Source organism: Parus major, chromosome 1A (genome assembly GCF_001522545.3).
Source record: "Parus major isolate Abel chromosome 1A, Parus_major1.1, whole genome shotgun sequence".
Classification (NCBI taxonomy): Eukaryota; Metazoa; Chordata; class Aves; order Passeriformes; family Paridae; genus Parus; species Parus major.
In genome coordinates, this window is record NC_031773.1 from 37,933,547 (window position 1) to 37,957,818 (window position 24,272).

Below are 24,272 nucleotides of genomic sequence, written 5' to 3' on the forward strand. Positions count from 1 at the left end.
TGAATGGGTTTGTAATGAGTTGAAGCTTTCCTGCTTCATAGACCCTCCTTTCCATTTTATCAGTGCAGTATTCTGCTGTACTTATTCCTTTAATTCCCCACAACAAAAGTGTCAGCCTTACCAGAAGAATGGCTCAAAAGAGCACAGCCACAGTGAGAAATTTTTTCATTATATTTATTGCATTCATTAATATGTTAATTATTCTTAATAATTCATTAATATGTTAATTATTTCTTCTTTCTTCTGCTACATGACAACTTCCTACCTCTTTAGTATGCTTTTTGTGTCTTCTCCATTGCATTGTAAGAAATTCAAAGCAGGCAGCTTTACATTACTCATGTAGTGTAGCCCAAGCTCAAATATTAATGTCAAAATTCAGTGTGGTTTGCCTAAGTATTTCCTACCAATAAAGCAAATATTTCAGCAGCATAACAGTCTATTATGTTGAGGAATATGAGACATGGTCTAGAAATTATAATGTATCAGGAATGTAAATGGCACAGAGTAAGTGGTAGATTTTCATCTTGAAAGTTCTGAGTTATTTCAAAACTGTTTATTTTGATTGAACTTGACTGTTGACTGTGAATGAGCAAGAGGATTTTGAGCACAGAAGCTACTAGCTGTTGCTTTGCATAATTTGGCAGAGCACAGCTTCTGCAAGTCAGGCACATGGGTAGGTGGAAGCTTTCTGATCAATGAAGTCACTGACTGACTCCTCTAGCTACTCACAGGAGATGACACTTTTTGCTTCTGGATCAGCAGCACCTTCTCTGGCTTAAGAATTGTTTTCCAAGGTGCATAAAAGTGTATTTATCAGACTACTCATTAGCTGTCAAATTTATACTGGATATTTCAATAATATTAAAATAGTTTTATAACTACTTTTCACTTACTGGTAGAGTGAGACAAAACAAAGAATGTCACATCTGTGATTATTAAGGACTTTTTCTTTACATTAGCCCTTATCCTGAAAAGAGGAAGCATAAGGAGGTACTTGGGACAGTTGAACAGCCTTGATTTCAAGACCATCTCTCAGTAACTCTGTTTTCTCTGCCCCAATGAAGTGCTTGTCATTATTCTCAGAGGTAGACCATACTGTTTTCATTATAACTCAGAGCATATGTTGAGTAAATTTACCAGACTAGTTGTGAAACATTGTTCTTCCAGTATAAAACATTGCTCTTCTAAATAGCTGTTTCATTGTCACATTGTAAGGTGTTATGCAGAAAGGAAATTGGTTTTATGATCTAGTTGTCCCTGAAAAGCATTCCACAGCTGGAGGGCAAACTAACTTGGTAGCTTAGTGAGTGGACAGTTAATGTGCAAATGTTTGCAAAAGAGTCTGTAAGTCAGACCTACTGTTCTGTTCCTTGCATTAAAAATGTGGAAGTTCCTAAAGTCTTCAACATTGGAAATGTGTCTAGGTGCATTAATTTTAGAGAATCTTCAGTGGTAAACAAATGAGTGTCAGAAACCTGATTTAAGGGATAGGTGGAATACAATGTACACTTGACAAGTGTTAGCCTTCTTCAGACTGTTACTTTTCAACTTCTCAGACCTGAGTCTTATAACCTGCATGCAAATCCTGACTTGAATTGTAAAGAAACTAACCTTAATTGAAACCAAAGATTCATGAGCAACTTTATTTATTGGAATCTTTAATAAAGGGCCACACGGTATTTGTATTACACATACTTGTTAAATAAAATATCTTTTTCGTACTTAAAATCTCATGTTCTTCTGAAAAGTGATGATTTCTTTTCAGGAGGATTTTGAATTGAATTCCCCTTTCAACTCAGACTGTTTTCTTGGTGCTAAGAAATGTCCTAGAAAGAGGCAGTTGTTTCCTAATAGGTTTGGGAAATTGATATTTCAATCCAGCATCCTCTTTGAAAGATGTATGTTGATTTCCCAAGAAATGTACAGCACAAAGCTTCATGCTGTCCTTTGACAATACTCCTTTGTGATTCTACATTGAAAGAGAATCTTTAGCATTCAGGAACAGTTAATCTAACACAAAGAGCAGATGCTTTTGGGATTCCCTCTCTGAATTATTATCTGATCCAAGTACCAAAAACCCTGTGGTTTTTTTTCATGTATATAAAAATTTGTACTGGCTTGTGGGAACTGAATTTATGGCTTAGAAATTAGAGCACTGGGTAAATATGAAAATTATGTATGTGTTGACAATTGAAAAGACAATAGAAGAAAGAACAACAATTGTAAAGATCTTTTCACAGAGTTGTAGAACTTGTGAATCTCCAGGATAAATGAACTTTCATTTAGTCTTAGTCACTGTTGTCCAAAAAGCAGGTAGAAAAACAGAGAAGTTGGTACTATGAAGTTTCCTTTCAAGTTTCTGTTGATTTCATTAGCAGTGTACTAGAGATTCAGGCATACCCAAACTAATTTTCAGGAATTCTTCTTCTCCCCTTAGGGTCTTTGGGTTGAGACTCTTGATGAGAAATGCTTGTCACTTCCCAGTCCACACCAATGTTCCTGGTACATCAGGCTAACAGGGGTGCTGTGCTCCCTGTCTCTCTGCAGCAAACCTAATTCCTATGTTTTGGTGATGAGGGAAGGATTTCTAGCTGCCTAACTGTGGGGATAATTAGGAAGGTGTCAGCATTACTGGATAGCATTGATGACAACTTTCTTACACAGGTAGTGGAGGATCCCATGAGGAATGGTGTGCTACTCAGCCTTATAGTAACAAACAAGCCTTTACAAACAAGCCTATACAAACAATAAGCCTTATAATAACAAACTTTGTTGAAGATGTGAAGGTTGAGGGCAGCCTTGGCTGTAGTGACCATTGTGGGATTCAGTAGTGGGCAAGGAGGAAACAGGGCAATAAGACTGTAATCGTGGACTTCAGGAGAGCTAACTTTAACCTCTAAAGGTCTTGAAAGAATCTTGTGGGAACAGATCCTGCAGTGAAGAGGATTTCAAGGGAGCCAATTGATATTTAAGGAACACTTCCTCCAGACTCAAGAAGAATGCATCCTGATGAGCAAGACATCAGACAAAGGGGGAAGAGATCTATTTGGATGAATTAGGAACTTGTGTCATTACTCAAGTGTGACCCGGAAATACACAAGAGATGGAAGCAGGATCAGGGCACTTAAAATGAATATAGAGAAGTTGTCAGAGTAAGCAGAAATGAGACAAGAAAGTTAAACAAAGATAAGTGCTGAATTCTGCATGTGGGATGGAGCAGTCCTGGGTGTACAGGCTGTAAGAGGCTGGAGAGAAAGGGACCTGGGGGTCTTGGTCAGTGGCAAGTTGAACATGAGCCAGCAGTGCCCTGGCAGCCAGGAGGGCCAACCCTGTCCTGGGGGACATCAGGCACAGCATGGCCAGCTGGGCAAGGGAGGGGATTGTCCTGCTCTGCTCTGAGCTGGGGCAGCCTCACCTCGAGTGCTGGGGGCAGCTTTGGGTGCCACAATATAAAAAAGATAAAGCTGTTTAAAAAGGGCTGTAAAGATGGTGAAGGGCCCTGAGGGGAAGCTGTATAAGGGGAAAATGAGATCACTTGGTCTGTTCAGCCTGGAGAAGACTGAGGTTAAATGTCACTGTGGCCTTCAACTTCCTCAGAATGGGAAGTGGAGGGGCAGGTACCAATCTCTTCCCTCTCGTGACCTCTGACAGGATTCAAGGGAATGGCATGAAGTTGAGCCAAGGGAGGTTTAGATTGTATATTAGGAGAAGGTTCTTCACCCACAGGGTGGCTGGACACTGGCACAGGCTCCCCAGGGTAGTCACCAAGCCTGACAGAGTTAAAGAAATGTTTGAACAATGCTCTCAGGCACATGGTGTGACTTCTTGGGTGTCCTGTGCAGGCAGGGTCAGGAGTTGGACTTCAATCATATCTGGGAGTCCCTTCCAACTCTGCATATTCTATGATTTTGTGAATTCTAAATCTTCATTGTGTGTCTAGGATTTTTTAATTTTTTTTAAATTTTGATGTGCTGAGCATCAAAAATCTTAAAACTAGTAATTACTGAATGGAACTAAAGCCAGCCTTACTGATGATATGTGTGCTCTCTTAATAGAATCTGGTTCTGCAATTACGGCTTCCTGCATTGGTTTGGGAAACTCTACAACACCTCCACCCGGACAGGCAGGAAAACCAGTGCCAGGATATAATGGTAAGAGTCTGCTAAAAATGTTACTGGGAAAGGACATTGCTTGTATTCCTGACTAAGTGCTCCTTAACTGTCATATCTTGTAGAAAAATAAAATTACAGTCTTATTAAGGTATTTTCCTCCTTCCTTTTTTTCTTGTGTATTGTGGAATGTGATTGTGAATAAAAAATTTGGAGTTGTCTTCAAGAAAATTGATCAGCTACTTCTGCCTTTATTATATGAAAAGGCTAGCATATACTTTGACACATTACTCGTCTATACTTCTACATGCATTTCTGCCCTTCTACACAAGTTGAGAGAGTTGTTAAGCAAACTGTCTTTCAGAACATGTGGAGCATTTTTATTTCCAGCCAGGAGAAATGATAGGCAATAGACCAGCACGAAAAGGATGTGCACTCATTGTCTGGAATGTATTTGCATGTAGGGATGCAGCTACAGGATTGAGCATGCAAAATATTTAAATATCTGGGAACCCTGATTTTAACACAATTTTCAAGAAGTACTTGAAATCTGAAAAATAATTACATTAAAGATCAAGTGGTCTTCAGGAGAAATTCTCACATCATTGGTGAGAAACATCTAAGCTGTTATTTTCTTTTAATACATGTAAATGGTGGTGAGCATTCAAAAGAAACCCAACTGTTTTTAGCAGCTCTTGGTTTTGGCATTTACAGTTATGGCATGAAGATGAGCAATAGCTTAAAAACAGCATAAAAACAAAGCTGTGAAGTTTCTCCAGAGTTCTAATAAGTAGGAAAGAGTGAAAGAATGTAATTGCATCACACATGTTATCAGTCAGGTCTAGGAAGAAATATGAGTAGCAAGAATATAAAAATTTCTGATGAATATTTTTGAACATTTGACTAGTGTAAGTAAAGAACTTCTAAGAATATGAAGGAAATGTCTTTAGCATACCTTATAAAGGAAACAAAAAATGAGCACTAAATTTCACTGAAGATTTATGGAATAATTTTACCTCTTTCAGTCTTTGACCAAATGCATCCTGTAATACATGTATTCACAAACTAGTGATTTTTAAAAATTACTCTATATTGGCTGCTGTCTTGCTGTCACCCACTTCTGTTTGATGGTGTTTTCCTGCTGTTACTATATTTGAGGAGATCCTTATGCCAGTTAGAAGATATTGTGGTTTCAGTTTATACATGCAACTCTTAATGGCTGGTAGACCTGCTGCAATATTAAGTTACAAGATCTACTTTTTTTCTTTAATCACGTACAAGTTCTTTCCTATTACCCTATTACATATTCCTAAAAAGAAACTGGTTTGTTGCTGATTTTTAAGAACAAAGGGAATAAAAGTTAAAATATCAAAGTGCAGTGACACAAATTGCATTTAAAAGTGAGTCAAGATACTATATTAATTTCTAGGCCTGTTGCCTTAAATCAGACATTATACTGTGTTTTTGCCTTGATCTACTTGAACCTTTGCAGATAATTTCAGTGCATTTGCATTTTCAGACTGAAGCAGGTCCCACATTTTGAAAAAACAAGTCAGTTCTTCAGTAATTCAGGAGTGAGCAGCTTAGTATTTCACTTTGCCAAATTTTTCTACATTGAAATGCAGCTTGCAAGGAGAAGAATAAATACTGGGATTGGTACCTCGATGAAACAGTTACTGATTAGATTTTAGATTTTACTTAGTATCATAAAAAGAGGAGAGAAAACACTGACAGCTGCACAAGTGGGTCTTTGTAAAACTGGCCTTGTGTACATACTGGGTGCTGAGATACTGGTTCCAGCAGGCTCTTCAGTTACTTTAAAATTGCCTTCATCTTTGAAGGAGTAGCTTCAGCCAGAAGTAGTAAATTACAGATATTGGTGTTCTTTAAAGAGATAGGATATGATATTGCTCATTTAAGTTTTAGCAGAGTTTTAGTCAGAAGTCTGTCATCCACTTTTCCCTATTTCCGCTGGAACTTTGTAATACAGAGTGTAAGATTATTTGTGGAGATGTAGATACAACTGAACATTGCTTTCATTGCTTGAGCAGGCTTCAAAAAGCATGTAATCCTTATCAGTCTGTCAAAATCTTCCCTCCCTGTTCTATTATGATTTAGTTGCTTCACCTTATGTAATTCCATTATCATAGTCCAAGCTGGTATCTGTCATTCCTTTCTTATGCCCACACCTTGAGATGAAATGAATGGTTGTAGTAGCATCATTTCCCAGATAACTGCACAAAAGAGGGTATGTCAGATGATTTCCTCAGAACTCTCAGTACTGGGATATGTTGCTTTCACTGGAGGTGGTAGACAAGTGTCATCCAGGGAAAAGGCTTCATTTGGGAAGTCTGGATTCTGTCCTGTGCTTTGAGCATTACCCTGCTGTGCAGCTTTGGGTAGTTCAAGAGTTACTTGATCTCTTTATGCTAGACTACAGTGAACCTTGTTAGCTGAGGAATATTTTTCTCAAACTCCTGAGAGCTTTTGAAAACCAGATATACTTATTTACAGTCATCTTGGTTGTTATTTGTTGCTCATGTTAGCCACATATTTTTTATTTGTATTTGTCATGTATTTTAATGGCCCTTTGTTATGTGGAAGTTTCGATTTTCCAGTATGAAAGCTTCTTATACTTCTTAGTTCTGTGTTTTTCCATTTTGGGACTTTGTGCTGTTTCTGTTTCCAAAGCACAAATATTATTTAAGACTTTTTGTACTTAAGGCTAAATGTTAATAAAGTCATGAGATTATCCAGTTTGGCACTCCCAAATTACTTAATTCCTTTTATTGCTTGGTGTATTGCCGTTCTGAAGTGTGACATAAGTTGATACCCATAAAGACACTTTCCTCCACCTAAAAATACACTACTAAACTTGAGTTTCCTTCCTATATTATTTTTTTACAGTCATGATTCTGGATGAAAATAAGAAACCAGTGAAGGCAAAGACTTTGGGAAATATTGTGGTAAAGTAAGAACAAAAAATATCTTACATTTAAAAGAAACTTCCTACATGGGTTCCTTGTCCTTTGACTAAAGTGTATATAAACTAAAGTTTATATAAATAAGAATAATTGAAGTAATCAGGGTTGAAAAGCATGTCTGTCTCTGATACTGATACCAAACTCCCAGAATGTTTTATGTTCATTAATACTAAAAAGTTGCAGATGAAATTGTGTCAGTGAATGAGTGTGGATTGCTGGGGTTTCTTCCTAGACTACAGCAGAGTTTATAATTTTCTTAATTATCAGAGTGTTGGCACAGAATGATGCCTTCCTCTTGTGATGTATGAGCAAGATACTGAATCATTCCCTTCACTATTTTATCTTTCAGTTTAGTGAAATAGTACAGTAGTATGGATTGGCATGCTTTGGCTTATACAGGTGTGATGCTGCCTCTTCTTTCACTATCTCCTAATCACAACTGATGCATCTTCTTAGAGGGTGAACATGTATTTTCTGTTCTCTGTAAAAAAAAACCAAGATGTCTCTGCGCATGCTTTGCATGAAAGATTATTCATTTGTATCAGCACTTGGACAAAATACATGCAGGAAAGGACTCCAGAAAAAAAAGAAAAATATCAAAAAACCTTTCTGTGCATCATGTAGGTGATTTTTAGTACCATTTAGCAGACTCCTGACAGATGAATTCCATAAACTCCAATATTCTTTTTGAAAGTACACCTTTCTTGGCACATTTCCTTAGATAAAGAGGCCTCTGCTTAGATCACCCTGTCAACATCAGTTACATTTACCTTCCCTGCTGCCTTCTCACTTTTGCCAGGACCTTTCCTTACTCCCGTAGTGTTCTGTAGGCTACTGCTCCTTAAGGCCCATGCTGCTCTGTATTCTGGATGTTTTACAGGCTTTGAGGCACATGGCATTTTCCTCAAACAGTTTTTTTTTTCCTCAGAGATTGACACTTGCTTTGTAATGAATGTAGTAGCTGTAACCACCTTTTTTTTCAGTCACAGAAAATAACTTCAGCTCTGAATGCTTTCTAATGGCGAACAAATACAAGTCCCAAAGGAAATATATTTATCCATTTCTTCCGTGGTAGTTTTTTGAGAGTTGGGGTATCTCAGAGTCTTCACTGCTTGCTGAGATTAATGAAAGGAAATACAAAGATGAGTATTAACCTTCAGTGAACTGAAAATCTGTCAAGAGCCGAAGCATTGGGACGGATGTACAAATTTTGATGAATTGTTAGTGCAGTTAGCTGAGGGTTGCAGTTGGCTGAGGCCCAGGAGCTGCGGGTGAGAGACAGGAGCTGCAGAAGTGCGGCGCTAACAGTGTGGGTGGGCTGGCACAGGCCTTGCTGGGGAGGTGGAGTTGCCGAGCTGAGGAGGCTTTTTTCTCTGTTGTACTTCTGATCTAATGTAACTAGACCCCTGTGGAGACTAAAGTAGCATCACATGACTTATTGTACGGTGTGAGGCAGATGTGTGTTTTCAGGATGAAGTCTATACCCTGCCTCATTCTCGGCATCTTCTGCTAAGCCACCAGGACACAGACACATAGGTTTAACTCCCCTGAGTCAGCAGAACCATATTGAGGAGTAGTTTTCTTGTGACACTATTGTGCATTCACTCCACTGTTGAGTATGTTACATTACCAAGCACAAATACTTAAAATTGTCCCAACTTTTTATAGACTCTGGTTCACAGTATCAGTAACCCAGCTCAGGGGGGAAAGCTGTCTTTCAAAGCTCCCACCTCTGCAGTGCCTGAAGCCATGATAAAACATAGGCTTGTAATCAATGGAGAGATAAAAGGTATTTTGTAAGAAAATTGATCCTAGGTGCTTAGATATTCAAATCACTTATTATTATCTACTATATTAGTCACGCCTAGTTATTTAACTAGGATGGAATAAATCACCTTCCAGATGTGTTCATGTCTCTCCAATGCCTGCAGGAGTGGCACAGTTGGCTTAGGGTAGGTGCTTAGTCTTATCTATCAGAAGAGGAGTGGAATGAACTCCATCTTTAGCAACTCTGCCAAACAAGTTGAAAGATAAACTAATAGGTAATGTTGGAATATGTTTGCATACATTTTTAAGTGCCTGTCAGGAATGATATTGCCATATTAGGAGATTCTGTTTGGGGTTAGTGTCTACCTCTTCTAGCCAGAATTTAGCTTCCCTAATGTTGCCCCACATTTAGATGTTTTCTCAAGAGATTCCAAATGTGTTAATATATTGGTTTGTTGTTTCATTTGTTTTGTTTTATCTTGTTCAGCATGACTTTTACTTCAATCAAATAAATTGATAATGAAAAGGGGGAGATTCTTTTGTATGTGGTTTTTTTGCCATGTATCACTTAAGAAAATGTAATTGCACGTATTGTTTTATAATTTCTATGTTTATTGAATCTTTTGATTAAAGCAAGGTTTCATTAAGTCCTACCTTCAAAGAAGCCATTTCTCTCTTCAGCAGTCTTCTGCATGTACAGACCCTTTAAAATAGTGGGGATGGTCCTTGTTACTAGCAGTGTTTGTTTGTCAGCCCAGAGCATGTCCCCCTGCAGCTGGAAGAAAATGGGGGACTCAGGATAGTTCTGACTATTATTCTATCATACACTCAGCAGTGAAAATATGAAAAAATGCAGGGGTTTGCTTCACCTATAGCATAGGTGAGTTAAGAAATATTCTTCAGTGTTTCTTGGAGAGGAGGGTGACCATGCACTGCTTCCAATGCCAGCTGTGCAGAAGTGGGAAACTGCTGCTCTTGGTTGTTTTTATCCCAGACTAACTCCTGGTAAAGACTGTTTGGGGCTGCTTGAGGCCTGCAGTTTTCCTAAGTACAGTATTTAAAATACCTATTCTTACAGCAGAACTTTAAATTTTAATTTCATCCTTCAGGAGTCAGATACTCTAGAAAGGTAGTTCTTACATCTAATTACTCCAACTTGCTGTCACAAGTATGTTCTTTTCTTAACTTTTCTGCCAGCTGATACCTGTTCTTTTTTTTCATATAACCATGATCTCTGCCCTTTGGAGAGATTATTCTTGGAAAAAAGCCTCTCATACATACTAGTTTATCTGGACAATTCAATAATATTTCTGATTTCACAAGTCTTTCAGGATAAAGTAATTGAAAGCAGTGTCACAACATTTGTGATACAAAGGAAAATAAAGGTGACTGCAGATGAGGTGAAGGTGGGCTTGTATGAATTGTTTTTAAACTTATATGCATTTCTTTCTGAGCTAGATTTTTTAGACATGAAAGATTCTGAGAATTTATTCTGAAGTGAAAATGACAGCAGCAGTGACCTCCACTTCCGTTTAACAAGACCAGTCTGGTTTAGTAACACACTTCTGCTTGCGTTGTTCTGGCCTGCCTGTAATTCATGCACACTTGAAAATATGTATGTATATATATAGAATTTTGATTAGCCGTAAGAATTTTCTAGGTTGTCTGTTGTTATAAGGAACATTAACAAAGAGAAATCCCATGTAAATTCCAGTTTTCATCTTGTACATTAAAAATATCACAAACCCATTATGTTTATTTTTTTGAAGCACTCATCAGCACTAGCTAGCATTATTCTATATATTCACCCACAACAGGACAATGTTTGCCTTGTGCTCATTTTTTCCAGAGAGTAGTGACTGCCAGTAAATTTGCTGCTAGACCCTAGTTAGACTTACTCTAGTGTTTGTATAGTTAATTTTGTACCATAATAATGGAGTTTTGCGGGGTGAGTATTTACAAGTTTGCTTTAGAGATCTCCACTGCATGGAATCACGTTAGTAGGTTTCATATTCAGCAGGAGGTGAGACAATGTAGTTACATCATACAGTGATTCTGAAATGGTTTAGTTGCATTGGTTTAATTGCATTTAAGAAAAGTGGCTGAGAGGCTCTATAAACTACTAAAATTGTAGAATTTTTTTTTTTTTTTTTGTGGATTTGAAACTAGTGACGGAAGAGGAAGAAAAATCAGAATGGTCTAAAAGAATGTTTCAAATGATGACCCACTCCATTGTATCTAGTACAATCATGCAAAACTTTATGTACAGTGCTGTAAAAACTAAAATACATTTAAAATTATTTATTAATGATAAATTTTAAATAGTAAATATTTATAAATAAATAGTAATTATAAATTCACAGTTTTTTTATGATTATACATTATGAGTTAGTCAAAGAGAAACATGACCGTACTTCCAAAGCAGATACCTTAGAGTGAATATCCTTCTGTCGAAAAGGTGTTACTCAAAGTAAGCAACCCATTGACAGTTTTCCTGTTTATGTCGATGTGTTCAATATTTTTGCAGTATTTAATGAGCAAATAAATGTTCAATAAATAGCTGACTCACTCAACATTTCTTACGATGCGTTAAAAAGAAAGTCAGGGTCTGTTTGGAAGGATGAAGAAACCTGGAGCCAGGAATATAACCATAATGCTCAATAGAATGCTAGAGCTTAAAGAAAAGAAAAGGGAAAGAAAAGGTTGCAGTCTTTTGCAGTGCATTGTAGTACCTTGATATTTCATTAAAAAAACTGAAGTAAGATCTTGTAAGAGTTGATGAGTCAAAGTTTGGTCATTCCAACTGGGATACACCCATGGGAAAAGTCACAGCTCTGTGCTCTTCCTCTGCCCAGGAGGAAAAGGAGGCAATGACAATATGTTCCTGTAAGCAAGGGCTATACAGCTAGGTAAAGTGAAAATTTTCTAGCTCTGTAAGATGAAGGACCCTAGAATGCAGTGACTTCCAAAGGAGCTTTTTATGTTACAGCAGATAAGCCTCTGGATACACAGGATCTTTGAATGAAAGGCAGCTGCTAGTGTAGCTAAGCAGGCAATATGATTGTTATTAGGTAGGGAAACTGAAGAGGAGCCAATGTTGCTGTCTGTGGATGTGATGTTAGTACATCCATTGATGCATTAGGTTTGGTTCTTATGTCTGTATTTCAAAACACTAATGAGAAAGTGACTGGATATTGGGGAAAATATGAATGACAGTGATCCAAGTGCTGAAATCTGCATGGTACAAAAACCTGTGGTATGTAATTTACCCAAGATCAGTAAAATACTGACCTTTTCAAGGCCAGGAAATACTCAGAGGACAAAATAATCTCTGAGAGATGTCTGTTTAGCATAAAGAAATTGGAAGCTGAAGCTAGATCCATTCAGATGAGAAATAAAACACTGTTTTAGCAGTGAAGGTATTAAGACATCGGAATAAAATCTTGGGAGTATGGTGGTTTACTTTGATATTTTTAGGTCTAACCTGGATATCTATTTTAACCAAAAGTTGTGGGGTTGAGGCAGGATTTAGTAGAGGGCATCTTTCAGCCTGTGTTACATGGAAGGTCAGTTTAAATAAAGAACCTGTGCAAAAGATTTATCTTCCTAATAGCCTTTTACATATTTATCAGCTTTGTCTTTTCCCTTTACAGATAAAACAATGAGTAGGTCTTCCAATGTGAGAGCAATTTGTCCAAAGATGTTTTTTCTAGCAGATCTCTGGCTGACTGCATGTAAATACCATTTGAACTTCCTTTACTTTGAAATTTTTCCAAGCAGTTTCACTAGTTTTTTATGGCTTTTTCTCTTTTCCCACTACAGCAAAATTCACACTGAGATCAACTACTTTTGTGACCCCTTTCAGCTAACTAAAGTAATCTTTCATGCAGACTGATGAATGTTCAAGATCCTCTATTCTTCTCTACCCTTTTTCCTGTGGTGTTGTTCCTAGAGTCTGAAAAAGCTTCCAGAAGCTTTTTAAAGTTGCAATAAAATTTTTTTATAAGAATGACGTTTATGCACTACGCTACATAAATGCTGACTAATAATTATAACTGCCAGTCAAGATTATTTTGTGCCATTTGGAAACCCAAACTCATTTAACAGTGGCTTATATTTGCTTTGACTGGCTGTAATGAATAGCCTCAGAGTATCATTGCCTACCATAAAATAAAAGGATGTCTTTTCTGAATTCCAGCAAGGTAACATCTCCAGTAATTTTTTATTTCATTTCAGAAATCTGCTTTTCTGTGCAAATTATCTTTTGAGTTCTCTGTCATTAATTGCTTGGTTCCATTAACAAGGAATCTTACACCATTTTGATGAGTGGCATTCTGAAAAGATGTGCTATGTGGGAGTCAGATTTCTTGGGCTAAGCTAAAGGTGGACTGTTCTGTGGAAGGTCTACCACCATTGTATGAAAAACAAATGAACTGTAAAACAATGCTTAAAAAAGCAAATAATGATTGTCATTTGAAATTCTGTACCAGAAAACAGTTAAAGTACTTCAGAGGTTTTTTTTTTTTTGTGGTACTGTCAAGCTCATTCATCTTGTCTCCCCAATTTATAATGAAATTACCTGCTTATCATTTTAAAATGTAACCAGAATGAATCTTTCTAAAATGAACCCATATGATTTAAATCATTAATTTACAAAGTTTGCCTGGTTTCCCTGATGCTGTTTAAAATGTATTCAGTCTTTAAATGAGAAATAGGCCTAGATCTGTGTTCTTGTACTTCAACAATTTTAATCTTACTTTGACTGGAGTAAATGGAGAATAGAATAATTTGTACTCCTGTTACTGTGCTGGTAACAGATAGCTACAGAAATACAGTAAATATGTCCAAAAGAGAAACCAAGCAAAGCAACTTCTTTGTATGTTGTGAAAATGGTAATAAAGGAACCTACTCCTGTCTTGGCCTTCTGTGATCCTGTCCCTTGTCAAAGGGAAGCAGGACTATCTGAGGGGCAGTCGTGCTTACTTATGCATACCTGGCATTTTTGGTCAGTAATCTCTTAGTAGTAAAAATATCGCTGAAAGATCTTGAGTATCAATTCAGTTTTCAGACCAAGAGCCAACAGTTTTTAAATGCTGAGTTATTGTGGGTGTGTATGTTACATTTTCTAGGGCAAAAAGACCCAAATCAAACATCTCAAAATGTATTTTTTTATGGAGGGGTTGATAAAAACGAGAGATGTCTATTTTCAGGTTGCTGTTATTTTTGGACAGTCTCATTTTCTCTCTTCTGGCTCCTTGCATGTAATTATGATCCAGTTCTGCTCCCTTTGGAATTCATGGCAGCATTCCCACTGACAGCAGTGGTTTGGAGGTATGTTTGTCTCTGGACATTTTAATTCTGATGTCCTGACAAAATTTCAATACACATAATTATGTTCTGGCAAGCTGAATTCTACCTTTATTAATTTGTATTTGCACAAAACCTAGAAACTCTACTCAGTCATGATGCCAAGAAAGATGCTTTCATTAAAGAATTGTATGTGCCCATTGCTCTGGAATTACTGTACCTGAAAGATTGACACATGGAAGAAGGAATTCACTTTTTGCTTAGTTGATGAGTGGGGTTCTAACTGCAAGTGATCTTTCACAGAAAGCCACAGAAGCACATTTTCAGATGTTGTGTGTATTGTGCTGTGATATATGCTCTAGAGATGCCTGTGGTAACCACTTATTTAGCAGTCTGGTTTCCACAGGATCACAGATTATGCTCCATGTATGTGTTTATCAATACAATTTTCCTAAAAAACCCCAAGAAACAAGCAAAAAAATGCCCATCAAACTAGAACATGAGACACCCCTGGTCTCCCCATTGGAATAAAAAAAAGTCCCAACAAGGACAAGAATACCAAATAGTAGAAGTGAGAGTTGTATTTTTGGTGATATGCTCCACACTTCTGTTTATATTTTTAAACAATGACAGAAAGGTAAATGCTTTTCTAATTTCAGCAGTAAAACTGCTTTTTTTTTCTATTCAGTGACTAACTGCAAAGCACTGAATAGAGCTGTGGGGAAATTAGGGACTTCATCAATATGAATTGTTCTTTGTCTACCGTCATGAAAGTGTTTCAGACTGCTAAATAAATTTAAAGTGCAAAATTTGCAATGACTGAGGCTGTTATGAATTGCTGTACTATTAGCAACCAGGCAACAACCATAGTAACTGCCATTCTCTGGTGGCTTTACTTGAATCTAAACAAAACCAATAAACATAGGCATACATTTGGTTTTTTTTTAAACACAGGCATACACAAACACTAGGATCAATTTTCTTATATTTTTTTCCAAGGCAAACACTCCACAGGTCATGTTTTTGTATCCCAGAGACACTTACTAAGCTTGAGAGGCTTAAAATAGGGCAGTGAATTTCTTCCAGATGGGCAGAAGTCAACCTGCCCTCCTGAACACTGGGTAACTACTGGGAAGTGTCTTGGCATTTCTGGCCATACCTTAACTGTACTTTCAAGGAATGTGATATATGGGATGTGTTGAGCCAGAACCCTCAGATAAAAACCAGCAATATTTATAGTAGTATATTCTATTATGCTAGCTGGCCTGAATTAAGCTGAAAAAACAAGGATTGTAGAAAATCAGGCATTCAAATCACTACTGGATGATATGACCTTTTAAATGTAGTTTTACTCTTTTTACCATAGCTAGGATGTTTTTATTGTGTTTGTCTCCCTCTCTCTCTCTCTCTCTCTCTCTCNCTCTCTCTCCCTCTATATATATATATATATATATATATATATATATGTATATATAAAACTATAACTATTCTTTTTGTAAATATAGTGCTAGAATTGTACATGTCACAGAGCTGGTGGCACCTGTTCTTGTGACTGACCATCATAGGAGACTTGTAATGACATCAGAATTGCTATGCTACAGAGAACTGTTTCACTGCTAGAGATGTTGCCTTTTAGTGTCACAGGGATACTATCAGCAGAAAATAAAATACTTCTGGCTAAATATTTGCTAGTTAGCAATGCAGACATATGCTAGTAAAATCTGTATGGTGCATTTATGGTTTTATCTAAATAAATATGTTTGTTTACATGATCATTCTCTCTCTGTTATTAGGGGTAAACTCCATAAAACTTTTGTTGATATGCCTGGATATGTATCTCTCAGGCAGTTAAAGAAATCTGTGTGTGCCCTGTCAGAGCTATGAAGAAACAAGCACTTTTTTAGCTGAAGCTTCTGCAGTTTCTCTCCTGACAGATACGTATGTGAAGTGTCCCATATTTTCTCATGCCCATGTCACTGACTGAAGAAGGGGTGTTTAATATGTATTCCAAACTCAACAAATAAAGCAATCCAGAATATTGCAGCTTTAAGTAGAGTTATTTTTTAAAGCTCTATTAGTGGCTTGTATCAATATACTTTCACAGAACTTCTCCAGTATTACCAATAGTATTATGCACAGTTTAAACAGAAAAGCATTTTTATTCAGATTCTCATGACTGAAGTCCTTTGAGTTTTATCTTTTTACAGAAACTAAAGATCTGTGTGTCTGATAATTCATCTGTGCATGTGTGGGTGTGTATGGCTGTTAGAGAAAGAGACACCTGTAATAATGCAGTTTCCTGTATCATAGTGTGTATGCACAAATTTTGTAGAGATATTTAATCCTTAGAAATGTTAAAAGCTAAATGCTAAATGTATTTATAGTACAGAATATAGTGTTTAATAGACCGAATATTATTTTACTGAGGTGCTTGTATTATGTAAAAGGTAAGGTCTGGATACCATGCAGAGCTATATACATTTGATGACAATAATATATAGCTTTTTTTATTAGTTACCAGCGTATTATTAAGCTGAACTGTTTTCTGATTGTGTAGACAATGATTATTTACCTGAAAACAGAGTATTAATGGAAAGCATGAGTTGTATTTGTTATATTTGCTTTTCTTATTTCTCTCTGCTCTTTTCAATTTAAGGTTGCCTTTGCCTCCTGGAGCCTTCTCAGGCCTTTGGGAAAATCAAGAAACATTTCAGAAGTTATATTTCCAAAAATTTCCAGTAAGAATTATGAAATCAATTCTTTAAGCTTCTGGTAATACTTCAAAACTGAAATGATAATAGATTTAATCTGGGAAACAGTTTACGATAAATTGTCATAATTTCAGTGGAGATCTTTGATACGTATATAAAAATTCTTTTTCACCTATAATTTCAGCTCTTGAGTATGCTGGTTTTTTTTTAAGATCTGAAACAGAAGAAGTACACCATAAGCTTTTGAGCCAAAAAGTCATTTCATGTCATTTAATCTAAGCTGTAAGCCTGCAACCTTGCACTAGCACAGCTTCAAATGCACTCCTCCTGTTGGCCTGCAGCCATTCTAACTTGGTACCCCTCCAAAACACACACTGGTCCACTGTGCACCTGAATACACTGGGGGCTCTTTGCTGCATTAGTTATGTTTCCTTGTCAGATGAACTATCCAAGGACTGGCTTACTGTGTTCCTTGCAAGTAGGTAGATTTGCCTTATACAAATGTTGAAAATAGAAGATTTGGCTCAATGAAAGTAAATGACTGAGTTGTCACACAAATTATTTTTAGTGTGCAATTGCATCATGATGACAGCGTATGTTTGGGTACAGCAAACAGGAATATCTTTAGGAGCAATTTGACAGCTGTCATTATATTGCAGCAATTCCATTCTCCTTGTGTAGATCCAGGCAACATCCTTCTCCAAGCTGTCAGGGATCAAAGTAAGCAGAGTTGGAAAAATGTCAGGATTTATCTATTTTTTTCTGTTCTGTATCAATAAAGACAACAAAACTTTTCCCTTTCTGGAAAGGGAGCTGCACAGGATAATATGATATAAAAACAGTGACAAATATTACAGAAATAAATCTTTCAAACACCAAAAACTTACATAATTTGAAACAGATTTATTTTTTTGTATTTTTGCATTTCATGGTAAATTTATGAATATTCCTAGTACTCTTTCTGACTTTATTTTTCATTGTGTTATATTTAGGGATATTATGATACTATGGATGCTGGTTATATGGATGAGGATGGATATCTGTATGTCCTGTCTCGAGCTGATGATGTGATCAATGTTGCCGGGCACAGAATTTCAGCAGGTGCGATTGAAGAGGTTAGCATTGCCTGACAACAAAATAGAAGAGTGAAAGATGAATAAAGCAAGCTGAGACTGAAAATCCCATATTTCATCACATCTCAAAATCTCACACAGGAAGATCCCTCATTTTCTTTCTGCTTGTTTTGTTTGCATTTCCATTTGTACTTTTACCTAAACATTTCTGTTTCATGTTCTTCCTATTAAGATGCTTTCCAGAAACATAACAAATTTAGTCAATAATAAGCAGTTTATACCATGGGATTGGTAAGGGAGGCATAATTTAGTATTTGAAGGTGGAGTTAAGGGGCAGTGTGGTAGAGTGGGAAGCATACCTTTTTGCTCAAATAATGTATTTATTTGGGAATACATTAGGATAGTGTAGTGTCAGTGTGACAAGTAGTTTCACCAGCTACTGTAGTTACTTAGGGGTAGAAACCTTTTTCCTAAAATGCAATGCTCAGTGTTGGCTGATACTTTTTTTTTTTCAGACATTCACATTTAGCGGTTTTTCTTGATTGGAAGACTTCATCATTTTTTGACAGCTGTTTTGTCTCTTATTGTATGAGCAGTGCTAAATGAACAATGAAAATTTCTGTAAAAAACCCTGCTGTTAAATTGAAAGTCATTAATGTAATACCCATGCAACTCCAAAAAGTTGAAAACAGCCAAGTTCATAATAGTGTCTGAATTTCATATCATTGTTCACTCACCTTTCTGGAGTCACTGTGATTGATTGCCAGTTACAAATTTCCCTGATGACATATCAATTGCTTATTCAGGGAGTATAGGAAAAGGTGTGCTGTGCATGTACAAGAGAAAAATAGGCTTTTAAGAACTCTTCATTTAACTGTTCACTGAATCAGAAACTAATCTGTGAGTCATTTTTTGTTTTATAATGTCTGTTAGTCTAGTGACTATTTTATTTTGATGGCTAGAAAACTTTGAAGAGAATAGAAGAAATTCTGATTACACAGAAGTGAATGATTTCACATAAACATTAATCCATCAAGGACTGGTCAGCCAGGGAGTTGAAATAGCTGCTGTCCTGACTTGGGTCTATGAGATATAAAGGTACTTTCAGTCTGCTTAAACCTCTTTTCCTTAGAAGTAGTTTTTTGTGTTCCCTTACTAAAGCACAGCAGGAATCTCATCCCCATCCCTTACTGCTCTACTACTCATGGGCCGAGCTGGGCATTTTCTTTGCTTCAGAGTCTGAAGCTGCTGTAACAAATGATTAATTGAATCACCTTCTCTGCTGTATTACCTTTGGATCCATCATACTGAGCTTCTCAGTATCTCTGTTTTCTCTCCCTGCTCATTAGGTCTTTCCCCCAGAAACACATGTTTCATTGCTGTGACATTCTAGAAGCTTTTCTATTCACCTTTTGAATAAAGCTAGAAACCAAGAGTGATGTTAATGCATGCACAGCAAATTGCTGGTTAAATGGGAAAGTGTTAAGAAGACCACAACTAGGTCCTTAGTAAGATCAGTAAATACAGAATTAGAGGTCCATAGCATCATTAAGTAATTGACAGTCACCTTGCTGAGCACATATGTTATCTACATTTACATTACAGCTGCATTACAAATTTAACAAGTTTTTCCTTAGTGCTTTTACTAAGTGTTCTAGCTCTGTTATATTCCACACAGTAAGTTTCTTTGTCTAATGTATCTGTTAATACTATTGGAGCTCTATGTTTACTGCAATGCAGCAGATATTACAGTTTACTTGGCCAGTCAGTGAGTGGTGGCCATTATGGGAACCTCATCTTGTGTGTTGATCCACCCCTGTCTTTGGTCTGTAAATCTGTAGTGTTCCTTCTTGACCCTTCCTGAAAGAAAAAACAAACCCACAGCTTAATCAAATCTTGACTATCTGAGGCAACAGACTTGAAACTGAGAACTGAGGAATTTATCATGAGAAATCCCTTTTCCCTGATCCACTGATGTTTCTGTCTGCCGCCACATTTGCCATCCATCCTTGTGCCCAGTAATCATACTAGGAAAAACCATTTCACTTCCTCAAGTTTTTTATTACTTTAAACAATTTTTAAATGTCTAGTGCTGTTTCTGTTCTTTTCAGTTGTTTAACAAAGTTTGATAATTCTAAAATTAGTATTCACTAATTACTAATTTCAGTCATTTGAAGTTAGCATTTGAAAAGTCAAAGACATATTAATAGAACTTTGGATAATCTGAAGAAAAATACTACAATAACTACACTATTCCAGCTACCCATAAGACTTATGAATAAGTGACAGACTGGAATGACAAAACCAAAATACAACAAAACAATCTGGCAACATTTAAGTCTTCATCTTAGGAGTCTTGTTGATGCCTGGTAGGTAATTATATTTGATGGTAATGCCAGTTTACTGTAAATCTTTTTTCTGTATTCCTGTGGAAATCCTGTATTTAATGTGGTTGTTGACTCAATAGTCAACTTTCCATAATTCATTTTCTTTTTCTTTCCTGTTTTTGCCTTTTTGGTATTTTTGGTTATATATGCCTATCAGGTTTTTGTAGTCAAGAAGATAGAGCAGGAAAAAATGGAAATTTATAGCAGGAAATGTAATGCATTACTGAGGTTCTGGCCTGTAAGTGACCAAAGTGCATTAAATGTATGTGATGCATTGAAAGCCTGTAGGGATTTGGACTTCCATAAGATTAATTCCTATATGATTTGTCAGTGTAGATACAATGACTTTTGGACAAAGTAGGCTGCACCTGAATTTAAATGCATTTGTGTATATTCAGCTTCTTGAAGCAGGCTTTTCTGCCCTTCTGATTCTGGGATAAGCCCAGTGCACTCTTCTATATTTAGCTTGTCCACATTCTATCTAATTAAAATTATTATATGAATTATATATATATTTGTATATATAATTATAAAAAATAATATAAAATTATAATTAGAAATAATCCAGTTATAAAAGCTGTGCATAAATGGTCACACTTCTGTACTTGGATAGAGCGTGCATCTACTGTTAGGTCAGTGATTTCCATTTGCCTTTTTTCTGTCATGGGGCATTTCTAGGATCATAGTTTGTGAAATGAGTATAGCTTCTGACAAAGTGGGTTAGAAACACATTGAGTGGTCTTATTTTGCTAAAAACTACTTGGTGTGTGTTGTACTGACCATGACACATGGAGTCAGTTTCTCCTTCCTGTTTTCACTATAAAGCCTAAGGATGGTGAAATCTGTTTTGAAGATGTGTTATCGTAGACCCTTTGAATTGTTCCATCCCTCATCAGTTTCATAAACAGGTCATACAAGAGCCTCCCTTTTGTTAATTGGAACAACAGTGATTCAGCTTTCCCGTCTTTCAGGTTTTTTTCCTTTCTCATTCTCACACCACTGTATGAGTAACTAATGCCAATGTGGTATTCCTACTTAATAAAAACAACCAAAAGGTGTCTTTATTCCTAAAACTTAGTCATCCCACTGCCTTGATTTTGGCAACACAGTATGTGAAGTTCAGTTATTAGCAAGCACATAGCCCTTGTATGCACAGATAAATTCCAAGCATAATCGCATTATGTGGTTTCTGTGTAGGGTCAAGTTAGGTCCTCCTTGTGGTCGAATCCAGAGGACTGAAAAATGCTGAAGGCACTGTTGACAGCAAAATGTCCCAAGGCACATTGAAAAGAGCCAGTTGCTTTGGAAGAGGATTCACAACTAGTGGTATCTTAAAGCCAGCTTTGTCTGTCTTGGTATGTGCTGAAACATCTTGGTGACTGTTTTTCAGCTGGCTAATTGGAAGCTTACTATTTCTTTTAACCTAAAAAAGAGTTTGATACATGTTATCAATGTGATGAGGCTCTGATTTAATTCCCTTTTTTATCCCAGGAAACAGAGACCTAATGTTTCCAAGAGAGTGAGCTGACCTAGGCTGGCTGCAAGCTGTGCCTGCACATGTATTTGGCCTTGGTTGAAACTATGCTTTTACAGCAACAAAGAATGAAAAAATAAGAGTCAGAGAAAATGAACCAGTAGGATGCTATATGTCTGTAGTAAGAGTGTTTCTGTGGTTTTGGTCCTTACTCCCTGCATTTAAATCCCATGTTACCCATGTTAGACAAATGTTATTTGTTCCAGCAGAGATCTCACTAACAAAACCAAAGACGTTATACTCTCACAAAGCTGTAAGGAAATTCCCTGTGGTTTGTTCAATATTTCTGTTTTGTGCTGATAAAGCTTTTATTTCTTCCATTTGTTTGAAAAGTATACATGAGTATATATGAAAATATACATACATGTACGTCTTCAACATGTAATTGGAATCCTGAGGTGTATGCACTGACCTTTTGCTGTTAAAATATAAGAAGTCTAAAAAGTTTTTTGACCATACCATACCATACCATACCATACCATACCATACCATACCATACCATACCATACCATACCATACCATTTTTTTCACTAAAATTTTATCTATTATTATTTCAATTGTTTTCTTTTCCATCCCTCAGTGTATCCTCTTCCATCCTGCTGTGGCAGACTGTGCTGTTGTGGGCCAGGAGGATCCTTTAAAAGGACATGTTCCATTTGCCCTGTGTGTACTGAGACAAGGTGAGAACTCACTGATAACTGATGTCACTAACACTTGCAAAAGTCTCAGAAAAGATAAAGGATTTTACCTTCTTCACTAGGTGTAAAGACACAAGAGAGTAAGATTTTGAAAGAGATTGTTGAGCGGGTTCGGACCAACATTGGTCCAGTAGCAGCTTTCCAGAAGGGGATGTTTGTGACACAGCTGCCAAAAACACGCTCTGGCAAGATTCCACGTTCTGCTCTCTCTGCACTCATCAGTGGAAAGCCATACAAGGTAAGTTAGAGATGTTTGCTTTAATAAATTAGGTACACATGCACATCCAAAGGTAGAACATGGTGGTTTTGATTCTCTTGACGGTTCTGCAACTGGTTCATGACTTCAGGTAGTACTTTGTTTTATTTCTGTTGCAAATTATCCAAAAGATTTTCATGTTTCAAAACTTTACAGATACCTTTTTCTTGATTGCTTTTGAAGTTTAAATTTAGAAGAATCTCTGAATGAAATTCTTACCTCCTATCACATGCTACTGTGTTCTTCCTTTTCAGGTAACACCAACCATTGAAGATGCTAGTGTGTTTAAACACATTGAAGAATTGCTAAAGAAAAATTAAATGTGATAATAATACTACATAATAACAAGCATTTCAGTTATTAAAGTATACAAAGAAGGTTTTTTTTGTTAAGAATGCCACATTTTAAAAACAAGTAGTGATTTGGGACTAAATGTTTTTACAGCAGAAACATTACTTTGTTCTTTAACCATCTTGCCAAAGCCACTGAGATATAGTAAAGTCTCTGCATGCTGTCAATATGTGCTGGTTATTAAGATGGCTAAGAATTGCAAATAGAGTTCATACATTGCTGTAGCCTTAAAGGGAAGGAGTAATTGGATTATCCATTTTACATGGTGTGATGTAACCTTACATTTCAATCTGTTATTTTGTAATATGACCAGTAACTTTTGTTTGGCTGAAGGAGCTTACAAAAGGTAAATATTGAACAGAGGAGAACAAAAAAGGAATTCAATTGTGAAAATTGTTGCAGGCATCAGTTGTTCTTACTTGTAAATTATAAGCTCTTGTGTTTTAGATTTTTCTAAAATTAAAAATTTTAAGATTAGTTCTCTTGATTCCATTTTCTTTTTTTTTTTCCCAAGTCTTTCTGCTATAAATTAGATTGCTATGTTGTTTTTTTTTTACTCAATCACTTTCTGAAGAGTCTTTTTTGTAAAATGATAAATAATTTCTGTGAAATCTGTTAAAATATTGATTTGTCCACAGTAGTATTCAGGAAACCCGTTGTATATTAAATAAAAGCAGGCATTTACCCTTTGAATTTTCTGCTAATTTTTTTTTTTGGTGATTTGTATCCATTATGATAAGGACAATCAGAACGTGCTTTTGCTGCCATAATTAAACATTTTAGGCTGAGATACATATAACCAAGAAATTAAGCAAATATGGATACTAAGCAGCCCATTTTGGACTTTATGGGCCATTTTAGATTCATTACAGGGTTCTCAACAAGCCAGGGGATGGAGAATACACTTTTTACATACATTACTTCTGAAACTGAAGGTATTTAATTGAACAGTAAGTGTAAAAGCCCTTTTAAAAATAGATGCTCAGAAAAGTATAAAAGCAGAGAAGTTGCTGAAACTCAGCAGTACTTACCAGAGAAAGAAACAGTAAGAAACAGACAAAATCAGATGATGTTGTTGTATATGAGAGGTCCTCA

At 36.4% G+C, this 24,272-nt stretch overlaps 1 protein-coding gene across 1 annotated transcript in view; it reads left to right on the forward strand.

Annotated features, from left to right (window-relative positions):
* The window catches only part of ACSS3 (acyl-CoA synthetase short chain family member 3), a 65,680-nt gene extending 41,810 nt beyond the window's left edge, over positions 1–23,870 (forward strand). Inside the window, exons 10-16 of the mRNA XM_015626990.1 lie at positions 4,056–4,151; positions 7,017–7,080; positions 16,824–16,905; positions 17,871–17,993; positions 22,453–22,552; positions 22,633–22,808; positions 23,081–23,870. Of these exons, the coding sequence (XP_015482476.1) occupies positions 4,056–4,151; positions 7,017–7,080; positions 16,824–16,905; positions 17,871–17,993; positions 22,453–22,552; positions 22,633–22,808; positions 23,081–23,146 (707 nt within the window). The 3' untranslated portion in view covers positions 23,147–23,870. The remainder of the gene's footprint in view (positions 1–4,055; positions 4,152–7,016; positions 7,081–16,823; positions 16,906–17,870; positions 17,994–22,452; positions 22,553–22,632; positions 22,809–23,080) is intronic.
* Positions 23,871–24,272: the final 402 nt, after the last annotated feature.